Here is an 18,415-nt window from a genome sequence, read left to right as displayed (position 1 = left end):
TTCCTCATTGAATGATCTTGGCACCTTTATTGAATATCAGTTGACCATAGATACATAGGTTTATTTCTAGACTCCCAATTCTAATCCCTTGATTTGTATATCTGTGCTAATGTCAGTACCATACTGTTTTGATTATTGTCACTTTGTAGAAACTATTGAAATTAATAAGTATGAGACCTCAAACTTCATTTTTCCTTTTCAAGATTCTTTTGGCTATTCCAGGGTTCCTTGCCATTCCATATAAATTTTGGAATCATTGTGTTTATTTTTGTAAAAAGGCAGTTGGGGATTGATTGATTCCGTAGACCAATTTGGGAGGGGGTCGGGCACTGCCATCTCAACAATATTAAATCATTTAGTCTATGAACGTAGGATGTCTTTTCATTTGTTTAGATGGTTTTTAATTTCTTATTTTCCCAGCTTTTTTGAGGTATAATTGATAAATAAAATTGTTGTATATTTAAAGTGTAGAATATGATGATTTGGTATACATATACATTGTGAAAGAATTCCCTCATTCAAGTTGATTAACACATCAGTCACCTCACATAGTTGCCCTTTTGTGTGTGTGAGAGACAACACTTAAGATCTATTGTCATAGCAAACTTCCAATTGTACAATACGGTATTTTTTTAAATAATAAATTTATTTTTTATTGGTGTTCAATTTGCCAACATGCAGAATAACACCCAGTGCTCATCCTGCCAAGTGCCCCCCTTATAGTCATACCATAGATCTTCAGAATTTGCTCATCTTATAATTGAAAGTTTATACACTTTCATCAGTCTCTCCCTACTTCTCTCCACCTCTCAGCCCTTGACAATCTGGAGATTACACAGAACCTGTAGATAGATGGCTTTAGGCAGTCTCGACTTTTTAACAATAACATTTTCAATCCATGAACTTAGGATAGCTTTTCCATTTATTTGTGTATTCAATTTCTTTCATCAATGTCTTCATGTTTCAGTCAATGTATCTTTCATTTCCTTAAATTATTCCTAAGTATTTTATTGTTTTTGAGGTTATTGTGGCTAGGGTTGTTTTCTGTCTCTCTTGAACGTCTCATTTTGTTCTTATAATGTTTTTCTAATTCATTAAGTTATTTATCTGTATTCTCTGGAGATCTTTGAGCATCTTTAGAACATTTCTTTTGAATTCTTTCTTGTGCAGTTTATCTCTTTGGGGTCAGTTACAGAAAGTTTACTATGTTCCTTTGGTGGTATCATGTTTCTTTTATACTTTGTGATTCTAGTGGCCTTGCATATGCATCTGCACATTGGAAGAGGCGGTCACCTTTTCCAGACTTTATGGACCAGCTTCGGTAACGAAAGACCTTCACTTGGTGGAAGCATGTTGGGGTGTTTTGTGACAGAGTCTTGATGTGTGATGCTTATGACTGCTCTGGGTCTGAGGGATCTGGATGTCTTTTGGGGGGTCCACAGCATTGGGGGCCACCACTGCTGGGGTCTGCACCATTGACAACTATGTGGCCTTTGGTGAGCACCATGGGGGTTCACTTTACTTCAAGATAGGCCCATGGTGTGTACACACTTAGTGCTGGGGGCCAGCTGCTGGTTCCCAGGTAGTAGCAGGGGATGGTTGCAGACACACACAGTGATGGGAACCAGAGCCAACTAAGGATGCACTGGCAGCCCTAGATATGCTGATTGTTGGCATGCCCTCTGTGGCTAGGATCATATGTCAAGTACTTACTGCAGTGGAGGCTGGTGACGTGAGTCTGGCTGTTTGAGTGCAGGTGTACAGCTGGTAGGGCTAGCTTCAGGTAAGCCCTGTGGTGCAGGCCAGTGCCAGGAGACAAGGCTGAAGCTGGGGGGCCTGGCTGTCAGTGTGCACTATTGTGGCTGCAGTATCTCCACAGCAGTGGAGACCAGTGTTAAGAATCAGGCTAGGGAGTGCAGGTGTGCAGCTGGAGGGGCTAGCTGCAGGTGAACCCAGTGGTGCTGGCCAGTGCCTGGAGATAGGGCCAAATCTGGACCCATAAGCAGCTGTAGGGGTTGTGGCTGTTGATGTATCCTTCTGTGGCTTTAGACTATTGGCTACAGGTATGTACACTTCAGTATAGGCTTGTTATGGGAAGGCAAGCTGGTGGCAGGCAGGTGCACAGCTGGAGGGGGTAGCCTCAAGTGTAAACATGGTGGTAGGGGTCAGTCACAGGGGGCCAGATTAGCATCTTGCACTTGTGTAGCTACAGAAGCCTGGAGTCAGTTCCTGGGATTTGGTGGGAATAGGGAGCTGGGGAGGGACTCAGGCATCTGGTATTTACAAATCCAAATACCTGTGGAATAAAAACTAGTGAATTCTGTAGGGGATCAGTTGGTTGTGCTGGCTAATATTTTCTTCAGTGGTGAAAGATGCTCATGTTGTTTGCAGAACAGGTCACTGAAAACCAGGGTCGCTCCTACTGCTTGGCTATTACTGGTAGCCTCTCCTTTATTCTTTATCCCTAGCCATCTCTGTATGTATCAGTTTTGCTGGTCTCTGGGTGGGGTGAAACATATTCAGGTCCTTTGTGTGGTGCACCAAAAGATGGGGGAAGCGTGTTGCTCACCTTGATCTCCCTCACCTCACCTCACCTCATCTAGAAAGAGAGGGGAACTCTTTCTAGATGGGATACTCCTTCTTGGTACTGAGCAGTGCCAACCTGAGGGACTGGGATGATACAGACAAAAATGAATATGAATCTTGTTCTTCCTTCCCTTTTTCTGTGTTTTTTTTTTCTCCAGTTTTTTGTTCCATTATATTCTTGAAGTTTCTTAAGTGGACTCCGGAGCTCTCCTAGAGCTATTTTTGTTCATGAATAGCTAATTGTTGATGTTTGTGAGGGAACGGAGAGGCTAGGGTTTCCTACTTTGCCATCTCCGTGATGTCATCCCTTCTTTTTCCCCCCTTTTTTCTTAATGTAGGCATTCATTACTAAAAATTACCTCTTAGAACTACTTTTGTTGCATCCTATAAGTTTTGGTGTGTTGTGTTCCCATTTATATTTGTTTCAAGATTTTTTTTTTTAATCTTGGAGCATGGGTCCTAACATGGAGCCTAAACTCATGACCCTGAGATCAAGACCTGAGCTGAAATCAAGAGTTAGATGCTTAACTGACTGAGCCATCCAGATGCCCCCTCAAGACTTTTTTATTTCCCTTTTGATTTCTTCTTTGACCTATTGGTGTTTCAGGTGCATGTTGTTTAATTTCTATATATTTTTAAATTTCCACTGAATTTCCCAGTTTTCCTCTTGTTACAGGGTTTCTAGTTTTATACCATTAAGGCTGGAAAAGATATTTGATGTGATTTCAGTGTTCTTATACTTGTTAAAATTTGTTGTGTGACCTAACATATTATCTATCCCTGAAAATGCTCTGTGTATGCTTGAAAAGAATGTATATTCTTTTCATTTTATTTTTTTAAGTAGGCCAACATGAGGCTTCAACTCACAACTCTGAGATCAAGACCTGAGCTGAGATTGAGTTGGATGGTTACCTGACTGAGTAGCTACCCAGGCACCCCTGAGAAGAATGTATATTCTGCTGCTGTTTGATGGAATATTTTGCATATGTTCATGAGGTCCATCTGGTCTAGTGTCCAGTTTAAGTCCCATATTTCTTTATGAATTTTCTGTCTGGATGATCTATCCCTTGTTGGAGGCAGGGTATTGAAGTCCCTTCTGTTATTGTATTGCTGACTATTTCTCCCTTCAGTTCTTCTAATATTTGCTTTATACATTTAGGTGCTCTGATATTTGGTGCATAAATATTTACAATTGTTATATCCTCTTAATTGATCCCTGTTTCATTATAAAATGTTCTTATTTGTCTCTTGTTACAGTCTTTGGGCTTAGTCACCTTGTGTGCTGGGAGTATAGCTACCCCTGCCCTCTTGTGGCCACCATTTGCATGGAATGTGTTTTTCTATCCATTTGGTTTGAGCCTATGTGTGTCATTAAAGCTGAAATGAGTCTTTTAATCCATTCAGCTACTCTGTGTCTTTTGATTGGAGAATTTAGTACATTTACATTTAAAATAATTATTGATAAGTAAAGATTTACTTTTGTCATCTGATTAATTTTTTTTTCTGTTGTAATTCCTTTCTCTCTCCCTTGTTCGCTCCCTTCTTTTATGATTTGATAATTTTCTGTAGTGGTATGCTTTGATTCCTTTCTTTTTACCTCTTGTGTATCTGCTTTAGTCTTTTGTTTTGTCATTAACATGAAGCTTACACAAAACAACAGTCTAAGCTGGTAACAACTGAATTTTGAATGCATACAGAAGCTCTACGTTTTTGTGCTATACCTTTCACATTTTGTGTTTTTGATATGTTTTGATGTCACAGTTTGCATTTTTTATATTGTGTATCCATTAATGAAATTATTGTTACCATTATTTTTAATACTTTGTGTTTTAACCATTATGTTAGATTAAAATGATTTATTTTTAATTTTTTAAAATAAATTGACTTTTTATTGGTGTTCAATATGCCAACATATAGAATAACACTCAGTGCTTATCCCATCAAGTGCCCCCCTCGGTGCCCGTCACCCAGTCACCTCTACCCCCCCGCCCACCTCCCTTTCCACCACCCCTAGTTTGTTTCCCAGAGTTAGGAGTCTCTCATGTTCTGTCTCCCTTTCTGAAATTTCCCACTCATTTTTTCTCCTTTCACCTTTATTCCCTTTCACTATTTTTTATATTCCCCAAATGAATGAGACCATATAATGTCCTTCTCCAGTTGACTTATTTCACTCAGCATAATACCCTCCAGTTCCATCCACCTCAAAGCAAATGGTGGGTATTTGTCGTTTCTAATGGCTGAGTAATATTCCATTGTATACATATACCACATCTTCTTAATCCATTCATCTTGTAATGGACACCAAAGCTCTTTCCACAGTTTGGCTATTGTGGACATTGCTGCTATAAACATCGAGGTACAGGTGTCCTGCCGTTTCACTGCATCTGTATCTTTGGGGTAAATCGCCAGCAGTGCAATTGCTGGGTCGTGGGGCAGATCTATTTTTAACTCTTTGAGGAACCTCCACACAGCTTTCCAGAGTGGCTGTACCAGTTCACATTCCCACCAACAGTGCAACAGGGTTCCCCTTTCTCCACATCCTCTCCAACATTTGTTGTTGCCTGCCTTGTTAATTTTCCCCATTCTCACTGGTGTGAGGTGGTATCTCATTGTGGTTTTGATTTGTAGTTCCCTGATGGCCAGCGATGCGGAGCATTTTCTCATGTGCTTGTTGGCCATGTCTATGTCTTCCTCTGTGAGATTTATGTTCATGTCTTTTGTCCATTTCATGATTGGATTTTTTGTTCCTTTGCTGTTGAGTTTAATAAGTTCTTTATAGATCTTATAGATCTATATAGTATAGATACTAGCCCTTTATCTGATAGGTCATTTGCAAATATCTTCTCCCATTCTGTAGGTTGTCTCTTAGTTTTGTTGACTGTTTCTTTGGCTGTGCAGAAGCTTTTTATCTTGATGAAGTCCCAATAATTCATTTTTGCTTTTGTTTCTCTTGCCTTCATGGATGTATCTTGCAAGAAGTTGCTGTGGCCAAGTTCAAAAAGGGTGTTGCCTGTGTTCTCCTCTAGGATTTTGATGGAATCTTGTCTCACATTTAGATCTTTCATCCATTTTGAGTTTATCTTTGTGCATGGTGTAAGAGAATGGTCTAGTTTCATTCTTCTGTATGTGGATGTCCAAGTTTCCCAGCACCATTTATTGAATAGACTGTCTTTTCTCCAGTGGATAGTCTTTCCTGCTTTCCTGCTTTTTTGAATATTAGTTGACCATAGAGTTGAGGGTCCACTTCTGGATTCTCTATTCTGTTCCATTGATCTATATGTCTGTTTTCGTGCCAGTACCACACGGTCTTGATGACCACAGCTTTGTAGTAGAACCTGAAATCTGGCATTTTGATGCCCCCCGGCAGCTATGGTTTTCTTTTTTAAAATGCCCCTGGCTATTCAGGATCTTTTCTGATTCCACACAAATTTTAAGATGATTTGTTCCAACTCTCTGAAGAGAGTCCTTGGTATTTTGATAGGGATTGCATTAAATGTGTAAATTGCCCTGAGTAACATTGACATTTTCACAAGATTAATTTTTCCAATCCATGAGCATGGAATACTTTCCCATCTCTTTGTGTCTTCCTCAGTTTCTTTCAGAAGTGTTCTGTAGTTTTCAGGGTATAGATCCTTTACCTCTTTGGTTAGGTTTATTCCACGGTATTTTATGCTTTTGGGTGCAATTTTAAATGGGATTGACTCCTTAATTTCTTTTTCTTCAGTCTCATTGTTAGTGTATAGAAATGCCACTGATTTCTGGGCATTGATTTTGTATCCTGCCACACTGCTGAATTGCTGTGTGAGTTCTAGCAATATTGGGGTGGTGGAGTCCTTTGGGTTTTCTATGTACAGTACCATGTCATCTGCAAAGAGGGAGAGTTTGACTTCTTCCTGGCCAATTTGAATGCCTTTTATTTCTTTTTGTTGCCTGATTGCTGAGGCTAGGACTTCTAGTACTATGTTGAACAACAGTGGTGAGAGTGGACATCCCTGTCATGTTCCTGATCTTAGGGGAAAGGCTCCCAGTGTTTCCCCATTGAGAATGATATTTGCTGTGGGCTTTTTGTAGATGGCTTTTAAGATGCTGAGGAATGTTCCCTCTCTCCCTACACTCCCAAGAGTTTTGATCAGGAATGGATGCTGTATTTTGTCAAATGCATTCTCTACATCTATTGAGAAGATCATATGGTTCTTGTTTTTTCTCTTGCTGATATGATCAATCACATCAATTGCTTTACAAGTGTTGAAACCAGCCTTGCATCCCGGGGATAAATCCCACTTGGTCATGGTGAGTAATCTTCCTAATGTATTGTTGGATCCTATTGGCTAGTATCTTGTTGAGAATTTTTGCATCCATGTTCATCAGGGATATTGGTCTATAATTCTCCTTTTTTGGTGGGATCTTTGGTTTTAGAATTAAGGTGATTCTGGCCTCAGAGAACGAGTTTGGAAGTACTCCGTCTGTTTCTATCTTTCCAAACAGCTTTGTAGAATAGGTATGGTTTCTTCTTTAAATGTTTGATAGAATTCCCCAGGGAAGCCATCCGGCCCTGGACTTTTGTGTCTTGGGAGGTTTTTGATGACTGCTTCAATTTCCTCCCTGGTTATCGGCCTGTTGAGGTTTTCCATTTCTTCCTGTTCCAGTTTTGGTAGTTTGTGGTTTTCCAGAAATGTGTCCATTTCTTCTAGATTGCCTAATTTTTTTTGGTGTATAGCTGCTCACAATAAGTTTTTAAAATCGTTTGTATTTCCTTGGTGTTGGTGGTGATCTCTCCTTTCTCATTGATGATTTTGTTAATTTGAGTCTTTTCTCTCTTCTTTTTAATAAAGCTAGCTAATGGTTTATCTATCTTCTTAATTCTTTCAAAGAACCAACTCCTGGTTTTGTTAATATGTTCCACAGTTCTTCTGGTCTCTATTTCATTGAGTTCTGCTCGAATCTTTATTAACTCTCTTCTTCTGCTGGGTATAGGATCTATTTGCTGTTTTTTCTCCAGCTCCTTTAGGTGCAAGGTTAGCTTTTGTATTTGAGTTATTTCCAGTTTTTGGATGGATGCTTGTATTGCGATGTATTTCCCCCTCAGGACTGCTTTTGCTGTATCCCAAAGATTTGGAACGGTTGTATCTTCATTCTCGTTAGTTTCCATGAATCTTTTTAATTCTTCCCTAATTTCCTGGTTGACCCTTTCATCTTTTAGCAGGATGGTCCTTAACCTCCACGTGTTTGAAATCCTTCCAAACTTCTTGTGATTTATTTCTAGTTTCAAAGTATTATGGTCTGAAAATATGCAGGGGATGATCCCAATCTTTTGGTATCAGTTCAGACCTGATTTGTGACCCAGTATGTGGTTTATTCTGGAGAAATTTCCATGTGCACTTGAGAAGAATGTGTATTCAGTTGCGTTTGGATGTAAAGTTCTGTAAATATCTGTGAAATCCATCTGGTCCAGTGTATCATTTAAAGCTCTTTTTTCTTTGTAGATGTTGTGCTTAGAATATCTATCTATTGTAGAAAGCACTGTATTCGAGTCTCCTAGTATTACTGTATTCTTATCTAAGTATGTCTTAACTTTGGTTATTAATTGATTGATATACTTGGTGGCTCCCATATTCGGAGCATAAATAGTCATGATATTTAGGTCCTCTTGTTGGATAGATCCCTTAAGTATGGTATACTGTCCCTCTTCATCCCTTACTACAGTCTTTGGGATAAACTTTAATTTATCTATATGAGGATTGCTACCCCTGCTTTCTTTTGAGGACAATTTTTTTTATAAATTTATTTTTTATTGGTGTTCAATTTGCCAACATATAGAACAACACCCAGTGCTCATCCCGTCAAGCGCCCACCTCAGTGCCCGTCACCCAGTCACCCCCATCCCCCTCCCACCTCCCCTAGTTCATTTTCCAGAGTTAGGAGTCTCTCATGTTCTGTCTCCCTTTCTGATTTTTGAAGACTATTTGGATGGTAAATGGGGGATCCCTGGGTGGCGCAGCAGTTTAGCGCCTGCCTTTGGCCCAGGGCGCGATCCTGGAGACCCGGGATCAAGTCCCACGTCGGGCTCCCAGTGCATGGAGCCTGCTTCTCCCTCTGCCTGTGTCTCTGCCCCCCCCCCTCTCTCTCTGTGTGACTACCATAAATAAAAAAAAATTGAATGGTAAATGGTTCTCCAACCCTTTATTTTCAATCTGTAGGTGTCCTTACATCTAAAATGAGTCTCTTGTAGACAGCAAATAGATAAGTTTTGCTTTTTTATACAATCTGAAACGCTGTTCTTTTGATGAGATCATTAAGCCCATTCACATTTAGAGTTACTGTTGAAAGATATGAATTTAGTGTCATCATAATACCTGTTCAGTCCCTGTTTTTGTGGATTGTTTCCTTGGACTTCCTCTTTCTTTTACAGGGTCTCCCTTAATATTTCTTGCAGAGCTGGTTTGGTGGTCACATATTCTTTCAGTTTCTGCCTATCTTGGAAGCTCTTTATCTCTCCTTCTATTCTGAATGAGAGCCTTGCTGGATAAAGTATTCTTGGCTGCATGTTCTTTTCATTCAGGATCCTGAATATATCCTGGCAGCCCTTTCTGGGCTGCCAGGGCTCTGTGGAGAGGTCTGCTGTTAACCTAATACTTCTCCCTATAAAGGTTAGGGATCCCTTGTCTCTTGCTGCTTTAAGGATCTTCTCTTTATCTTTGGAATTTGCAAGTTTCACTATTAAATGTTGGGGTGTTGATCTGTTTTTATTGATTATAGGGGGAGGTCTCTCTATCTCCTGGATCTGAAGGACTGTTTCCCTTCCCAAGTTACAGAAGTTCTCAGCTATGATTTGTTCAAAAACACTTTCTTGTCCTCTGTCCCTTTCAGCGTCCTCTGGAACCCCAACTGAACGTAGATTTTTTCCTTCTGAGGCTGTCATTTATTTCCCTTAACCTTTCCTCATTATCTTTAATTGTTTTTCTCTTTTTTCTCAGCTTCCTTCCTTGCCATTAACTTATCTTCTATGTCACTCACTCGTTCTTCTACCTCGTTAACCCTCTCGTTAGTACCTCCAGTTTGGATGGCATCTTATTTAATTGATTTTTAATTTCGGCCTGATTAGATCTAAAGTGTATAGTCATGAAGTCTCTTGAATCCTTTATGCTTGTCTCTAGAGCCGCAAGTAGCTTTATAATTGTGCTTCTGAATTGGCTGACATTGAATTGTAATCCAAATTTTGTGACTCTGTGGGAGAGAGGACTATTTCTGATTCTTTCTTTTGTGGTGAGTTTTTCCTTCTAGTCATTTTGCTCAGTGCAGACTGGCTAAGAACAAGTTGTACTGGAAAAAGGAGAAAAAGAGAGAAGAAAAAGGAAAAAAAAAGGGTGTGGGGGAAACAAACAAAAGAAAAAACAAGGTGGAGTATCCTCTGATTCTATATACTGTAAATCCCTCAACTTCCCATGGAACTTTCCAGCGCTGCTTGGTCAATAACTTGCTCTTCCCCTGTCCTTCCAGCTGGTCTTCTGGGGGAGGGGCCTGCTGTGCTGATTCTCAGGTGTGCACCTGGGGGAGTTGCCCTCCCCCCTGCCAAGTGCACAGCTCAGTGGGAGCTGTTTATTCTGTGAGGCCCCTGCTTGCTGGTGGCCCTGCTCAGTCCCAGGCACAGGGTGACACCAGGAGGAACAACAGTGGCAGCGGCCAGCTCTCCAGCCTTGGAGTCAGCTCTTGCAGTAACTACCACAGCTCCCAGTCAGCAGGGGCCTGGATGCTCTGGATGCATGAGATGGAGGTGGGGGGTGGCACTGATCTGCACAGCTCAGGCCTGTCAGGCGGCAGGAGCGTCCTTACAGTCCTGTGTCCCCCTGGCCTCCGCCTGTCCTGGAGGTGTGCCGGATTCTGGCCTGTGTCCCCCGGCGCCCTTGGCTCTGGGGCCTGCACTGCTGGAATTGCTGTCCCGGGCCGCACAGAGCTGCCACCTGAGCTGCCGCCTGAGCTGCTCCCAGGGCCCCACTGGGCGCCAGCTCCAGCCCCTTAGGGAGCTCGGCGGCGGTGTGTGGCATGCTTCTCTGGGGCACAGGTCCTCTGTTGGTGACCCTGGGAGCCTGAGGGCATCACTGCCCATCCTGGGATCCTGCCCAAGTTCCCTGCGCGCGCCTTTCCATCCAGGAAGATTGGTGAAGCTCCTGCTTCTCTGGGACTGGGCTTTCCTGTCCTGGAGGCTCTTGCCACCCGGCCTTAGCCCGGCTCCTTGCAGGCCCCTCCCTCTTGAATGCGTTTTTATTTATTTATTTTTTCCCCTCTTCCTACCTTGATAGAAGCGCAAACTCTTCTCACTGTAGCATTCCAGCTGTTCTCTTTAAATCTCAGGCCGATTCGTAGGTTTTCAGGATGATTTGAAAGTTAACTACGGAAGTTGGTGGGGACAGGTTACTTGGGACCCTACTCTTCCAACATCTTGCCCCACCTCCTCCTCTTCTGATTTTTTTTTTTAATCTTCTGATGTTTTTTAAAGAGTTTTTTATTTGTCTTAAGTTTTTATCATGTTTGATTATGATGTGTCTAGACGTATCCTGTTTGGGATTTGCTCAATTTCTTATATCTACAAGTTAGTGTCTTTTACCACATTTGGGAGATTACAACCATTATTGCTTTAAAAATCTTATCAATGTCACACTCTTTCTCCTGTCTTCTGAGACTCTGAAAATTGTATGGTAGACTATTTTTGTTGCCCCACATAATCCTGAGGCTGTGTTCATCTTTTTAAATCTCCTCCTCCCCTGTTGTGTTCATATTGGATAATTTCCATTGCTCTTTCTTCAAGTTCACTCACTCTTTCCTCTGTCATCTTCATTCTGCTATTGAGTCTTGTCAGTGAGTGTTTTATGTCATCTTCATTCTGCTATTGAGTCTTGTCAGTGAGTGTTTTATTTTGGTTATTTTCAACTCTAAAATTCTTCTTTGTTTTTTCCTTTCATCTTCTTTCTTTGCTGATATTTTCTACTTTAAATTTTGTTCCAAGAGTGTAATTGTCACAAAAAAAGACTGTAATTGTCTTTCAAGCATTGTAATAGTAGTTGTTTTAAAGGTTTTTTTTTTTTTTTTTTTTTTTTCAGGTAATTCTAATATCTCTGCCGGCTTGGCCTGGGTCTATGATTGCCAGATTTAGCAAATGAAATACAGAGTACCCAGTTAAATTTGAATTTCAGATAAAGTATGGATATTTTAGTATAAGTATGTCCCCCCAATATATTTGTCATTTATCTGAAATTCAAATTTAACTGATCATCCTGTATTTTATCTGGCAACCTTACTTGGTTAAGTTTAAGCTATAAGTTCCAACTCACCTCTCTGGGCTGTGGTTGCAATGTCAATACAGTTTTTAAAAAATTTTTAATTTGAGAAATTGACAGTGGTTTCAAGCACAGGAACAACATAAGTATTGTTTTCTAGGACATGTTAAGCTGTACTGTAAGACTTTGGGATATTACAAGTCTTAAATATTTATTTATTATTGAAGTATAGTTGACACACAATATTAGATTAGTTTCAAGAGTATAACACAGTGATTCAACAACTCTAAATATTATTCTGTGGTCACCATAAGCATAGCTACCACCTGTCAGTATACCAACACTGTTACAATACTATTGATTGTGTTCTCTATGTTGTGCCTTTCATTCCTGTGACTTATTCATTCCATAACTAGAAACCTGTACCTCCCACTCCCCTTCACCCATTTTTGATCATTTCTCTCTCCTCTTCCCCTCTGGCAACCACTAGTTTGTTTTCCATATTTATGGGTCTGTTTCTGCTTTGTTTGTTTTGTTTTTTCACTTCCACATACAAGTGAAATCACATGATACTTGTCTTTCTCTGTCCGACACATTTACTTAGCATAGTGTCCTCTAGGTCCATCCATGTTGTCACAATCAATTGTTTTTTAAAACTTTGCTGTTGTCTCTGGATCTTCCTGGATCTGAGTCATTCATCTCAGTGATCAAAGTGATTAGCATGCTAACTGGGATGAGATCAATTTATGCTCAGACCAAGGGTGAGCTCCTCCTATCCCTCTGTCTCCCTTGTGCCTTTAGGTTCTCTTAGGTAGTCTTCATCTTGGTCTTCTGGCTGGAAACTGTGCGCATTACCATGAATGCTTGCCACTGGAAATTCAGAAGCATTTGAGGTGCTCTTCTTTGCTGCATTCCCTGGTTACTCTTGCTAGTTCACTCACTGAAAGGATGCAACACCTTTTAGTACTAAGGCAATACTCACCACATCCGTCCCTCTCTTTAATATGTCTTGAAGTCCAATGCTAATTTTGAAAGCCCTATAAGACTGTAAAAGTGGTGCATAAGAAGGAAATTCTGGCACATACTGCAATATGGGTAAACTTTGAAGACATTTTTATGCTAAGTGAAATAAGCTAGTCTCAAAAGGACAAATACTGTCACAAAGAAGTGATTCCACTTTTAGGTACCTAAAGGAGTCAAATTCATAGATACAGAAAGTAGAATGGTGGTTGCTAGTGACTAGGGGGAAGAAGGAATAGAGAGTTGTTATTTAATGGCTATGGAGTTTCAGTTTGGGAAGATAAAAAATTTCTGGAGATGGTTAATGGTGATGGTTGTGCAACAACATGAATGCAATTGGTGCCACTGAATTGTACAATTAAAAATTGTTAAAGTGGCAAATTTTATGTTATGTATATTTTATTGCAATTTTTAAAAAATGGCATAGCCTTTTAGCTACCCTCTCCATAGAGGCAAATCACCCCAGGTCAATACCTTATAATGTAAGTACTGTGATTTTTCTGATTTTACAGATGGTAGGCAGCTATAGGTTAATTATTTTGCTCAAAATTTTATAGCTTGTGAGAGAGTTAAGATCTGAACTCAAACAGCCCAACTTTAGATTCTGGGTTCTCATTTACTATACACTACTATTCACACTGTGAGGAAAGGATCCCAATCATTTCAAATATACCTAATGCCTAGGATAGAATATGGCACAGAGTAGGTATTAAATAGGAAATTTTCAGCATTATTCTATAGGAATTTATCTCAGAGCCTATCAAAATAATAATTGACATCCCAAATTTACAGTTTACATCTTTCATTGTGAACATGGGGCTGCAACCTATTACATTTTGCATCTCTGTCACCTGATATTTTCATACATATTAGAAGACCATTCAATGTGAATATTATGAATTAATATAAGAACAGGAACAGACAAGTACTTATTTAAAGTAGTTATCTTTCAGAATTGATGAAAAAAGAGTAGAACAAGGAAGTAATCATTTTGCTTGACTAAATTTAACATTTTTTTCCAGGCGATGTAAGTTTTTAAAATGTTCTACTTCCTTCTTAGTTGAACTTCCATTCTTTGTGATAAAATGAATTTATTGTGGCTCAACCAATTTGCAGTCCTCCTCTGGAAAAATTTTGTTTTAAAGGTAAGTGGAAGTGTCCATGGGAAATGGTTGTAATGGCTAACGAACCTGAAGGAGAAATTTTTAAATAACTTTTTCACTTCGTTTTAGTTTATGGATTTTATCTGGTTCCTTTTGTTCCATGGCTTAATGTCACAGTTCTAACTCTCTCAAGAGTACTGATAGGATAAACCAATAGAACAGATAATGAAATGTGGAAAAGGGTGAAAAAGACAGGCTAGAAAGCCATTTGTTTTATAGAATGGACCTGAGTAATATGTTTAAATTGTATACATGTATATGCACAAGAGTACAGATTCATGCACATGTACAGATACATAGATAGGCTCTTAGTTAATATAATCCTTTGGTTTCTTTTGCAGAAAAGGAAGGTGATTTCTTTAATTGTGGAAATCTTCATGACACTCTTCTTCTCTGGATTGATTTTGCTTCATCGCAGAGATGTAAAAAAAGAGTTCCAGAATGTTACTATTTACAGATCTCTTTTTGTCTTGTTCCCACCTCCTTTCCTCTATAACAGGAGTGTTGTATATGAAGTTGCATATGTACCTTCTCACAGTGATGTGGCAAAAAATATTACTGAGACTGTGATAATGAAGTTAAGACTCAATATTTCAGGTTAGAAACTGTGGTGTCTAAAATGTTTTTGTAACATAATTACTAATTTGTTTTTGAAAGGGCATGCTTCAGTGACCTTAAACTTGTACGTTAATCTCCTGAATATAACATTATGAACTCTGTCACATGATATCAAACATATTCCTGGCATAATCATAAACAAAATTAATATTTAAAATTAGATGATGGAATTATGTAATTGTAAATCTTCTTTGTCTCTGACTGCATTCTTAAACTAGGATGAGTACCTGATAGCATGCCAAAGGGACACAGCCTCAGGATGACTAGGGGTAGTTTCTTTTTATTTATTTTTAATTAGTTTTTAAAAATAGATTTTACTTATTCATTCATGAGAGACACGAAGAGAAAGGGAGAGACATAGGCAGAGGGAGAAGCCTGCTCCCTGTGGGGAGCTCAATATAGGACTCCATCCCAGGACCTCAGGATCATGACCTGAGCCGAAGGTGGATGCTCAACCACTGACCCACCCAGTCATCCCAAGGTAGTTTATTTTTAGATGCATGCATAAACTCTACCTTTAGATAATTAATTTTAAACATTTTAATGAAAATATTACTTGGGTATGGTATATGAATGCATTTGAAAAGAAGAGTAAAACCACGTAGAATTATGCCAAAATAATCCTTATCTCCTTACACTCACCTTCCTCTGCACCTAGTTTCTCTTTTCTGTCTCCAATGTTAAAAATACTGTCAGAATTTTGTAAGCACCTCTCCCATCTTGTCTCATGCTTTTACATGTGTGTGGGTTTATTCTGTTATATACTTAAACAATTACGTATTTAATTTTCTCCTTTTAAGTGCAGGGCTTTGAGATAGGAAGAGGAGAGTATATGCTATATATTTACTTTGCCATCTTAAAAAACTATCTTTAAAAAGGAAAATGTTCCTTATGTAACTTTTTTTTAAAGATTTTATTTTTTTTATTCATGAGAGACAGAAAGAGGGGGGTGTGGGCAGAAACACAGGCAGAGGTAGAAGCAAGCTCCATGCAGGAGCCTGATGTGGGACTCGATCCTGGGATCCCAGGATCACACCCTGGGCTGAAGGCAGGCGCTAAACCGCTGAGCCACCCAGGGATCCCCATTCCTTATGTAACTTAATGCAAAATTCCTATGGATTTTTAATGATAGAAACCATGAATCTCCAAAGAACTTTGGTGTTTGTGATGGGCTGAAAGTTACTTTTAAGTATCCCTTTATATGGAGGTGGGGGATAGAAGACAGGCTGCTGTTTCTGCTGCTTTTATGAAAATCTAAGAAACATTGTTATTCTGTCATATTGAAGTCTTCATGAGAAAGTGTGTCTGAAGACTGAAGTAGAGATCTGATGGGTTGAAAGTCCATGGTGGCATTTATTAATTAATGTCTTGTATAGTAAAGTGCTAATTTAAAGGGAAGGAAGCTGAGAAATTTTCCTACTCTTGATTGAGCCTGATTACCTTGTTTTAGTTTCTGTTGAACCAACTCTTTAGCAAAATAGCTCAGTGGATATGAAAGGGTATGTGTAAAAGTCTTCATTTGGAAAATTCCCACATTCAGATTTTACTTCCACTGAAGAATTATAACTTTTAAAAACAAACTAAAAGCTTTTATTTTTAAAAAGATTTTGTTTATTTATTTGAGAGAGAGCGCGCAAGTGCATGCATCGTGAGGGGAGGGGCAGAGGAAGAAGCAGACTCCCATGACCCCTGGGATCCTGATCTGAGCCTGATACTTAACTGACTGAGCCACCTAGCCGCTCCTAGAAGATTTTAATATATCAGTTCAAGTTCAGATAGTATAATATCTGAATAGTATAGTACAGTGTATTTGCTATTAGCATAATTATGATTAGAAATCTGGTATTGGGTAAGACTTTGATAATGGTGCTTGATAACTGACTTGGTTTAATCAATACATGTAATAATGTCTGTTAAAATCTTTGGTAAAGAATTCTTGAGGATTATACAGTGCTTTACTTTTAGCATAATGATTTGGGCCCCTGTCCACATACACACATTTGATTTTGAAAAATCTCAAACCTATAGAGAAAATGCAAATAAACTGCGATTCAGAAAATAACATTTGCCACATTTGCTTTTTTATTCACTCTCCATACACACACTTATGTACATATATATATGTATGCACATATATAATATGTATATAAGTATGTAAAACATATAAGAATATATATAAAATTACTGGATTTTTTTAAACCATTAAGAATAACTTGCATTCATCATGACATGTCACCTTCAAATGCTATATCTCTTAATAAGGACATTCTCCAACATAACCTTTACAAAAGTTATACCCAAGAATTTAAAAATTGATACAATGATGTATTGTCCTAATGAGGTTCTTTAGAGCTTTTTTTCTCTCTTTTTTTGGAATCCAGGATCCAGTTAGAGATTTTATTGAAAAGATTTTTTTTATTTATTTATTTATTTATTTATTTATTTATTTATTTGAGGGAGAAAGAGAGAGAATCTCAAGGAGACTCTGCTCATTGAGCACAGAGCCTGACTTGGGGCCTGATCCCATGACCCAAGATCATTGAGCTAAAACCAAGAGTTGGATGCTCAACTGTCTGAGCCATCCAGATGTTCTCCAGTTACAGATTTTTAAATATTCATTGGGGTTGGCAAACTTATGTAAAGGGCCAGTTAATAAATATATTAGGTTTTAAGAGCTATATAGATGACTATAAAATACTTTTTAAGGAGCCCTTTATAGATGTAAAAACCATCCATAACTCACAAGCCCATACCAAAACAGACTGTGGGATAGATTTGACCTGCACCAGCCCGTAATTTGCTGACCTCTGACTTAGAATACTTTCTTAGACTATTTTATTGTTTTGGTTTTAATGACACTGATATTTTTAAAAGACTAGGCCAATTATTTTGCAGAAGGCTTCTTAATTTCTATTTGATTGTTTCTTTACATTTAGTTTCAATTTGATCATTTGTGTTGGAAATATTGCATCTTTCATATAGGATCTTCTTAGTGAATATCTTTTGGAAGCATATTTACCAGTTTGTTCCTCAGTTGGTTATATTTGCTCATTTTAGTAAAATGGATTTCCACCAGACTTTCCATTGTCAAGGCAGATATCCTCTTTGTAGTTAATAAGGAATCTGTAATTTTAGGCCAGAGCATTTTCAGCACCCTAGAAGCTTCCATGTGCCAGGTTGCAATTTTGACTCCCTCAAATTTAACTACTATTTTAACATCTTAAGACCATAGATTAGTTTTGCCTACTTTTCACCTTATGTAAATGGAACTATTCACTATGTCCCATTATAGTATTCTGTATTATATATGGATATATTATATAGTTTGTGTTTATGTTTCATTAGCATTATATTTGTAAGAGTAATCCAAATTGTGTGAGATCATAAATAACTAATTTTCTTTTTTTTAATAAAATAACTTTTTATTGGTGTTCAATTTACCAACATACAGAATAACACCCAGTGCTCATCCCGTCAAGTGCCCCCTCAGTGCCCATCACCCACTCACCCCCACCCCCCGCCCTCCTCCCCTTCCACCACCCCTAGTTCGTTTCCCAGAGTTAGGAGTCTTTTTTTTTTTTTTTTTTTTTTCAGAGTTAGGAGTCTTTATGTTCTGTCTCCCTTTCTGATATTTCCCACACATTTCTTCTCCTTTCCCTTATATTCCCTCTCACTATTATTTATATTCCCCAAATGAATGAGAACATACAATGTTTGTCCTTCTCTGGGCCTGGGGTTTCCTGTCCTAGAAGCTCT

General features: G+C 38.7%; 1 protein-coding gene across 3 annotated transcripts in view; it reads left to right on the top strand.

The window, feature by feature from the left end:
• The window catches only part of LOC112640270 (phospholipid-transporting ATPase ABCA3-like), a 191,283-nt gene that overhangs the window by 2,156 nt on the left and 170,712 nt on the right, over positions 1 to 18,415 (top strand). For all 3 annotated transcript variants that reach the window (XR_003123948.3, XM_025416268.3, XM_025416272.3), the window contains exons 2-3: positions 13,939 to 14,023; positions 14,383 to 14,638. Coding sequence is in view for 2 of the 3 variants with exons in the window: in XM_025416268.3 (XP_025272053.3) it covers positions 13,964 to 14,023; positions 14,383 to 14,638 (316 nt within the window). In the remaining variant the exon portion in view is untranslated. The remainder of the gene's footprint in view (positions 1 to 13,938; positions 14,024 to 14,382; positions 14,639 to 18,415) is intronic.

The sequence above is a fragment of the Canis lupus genome, chromosome 6 (genome assembly GCF_003254725.2).
Source record: "Canis lupus dingo isolate Sandy chromosome 6, ASM325472v2, whole genome shotgun sequence".
In the NCBI taxonomy this organism is placed as follows: Eukaryota; Metazoa; Chordata; class Mammalia; order Carnivora; family Canidae; genus Canis; species Canis lupus.
Note: the sequence above shows the minus strand (reverse complement) of the source record. Positions and strands in the feature narration are given on the sequence as shown.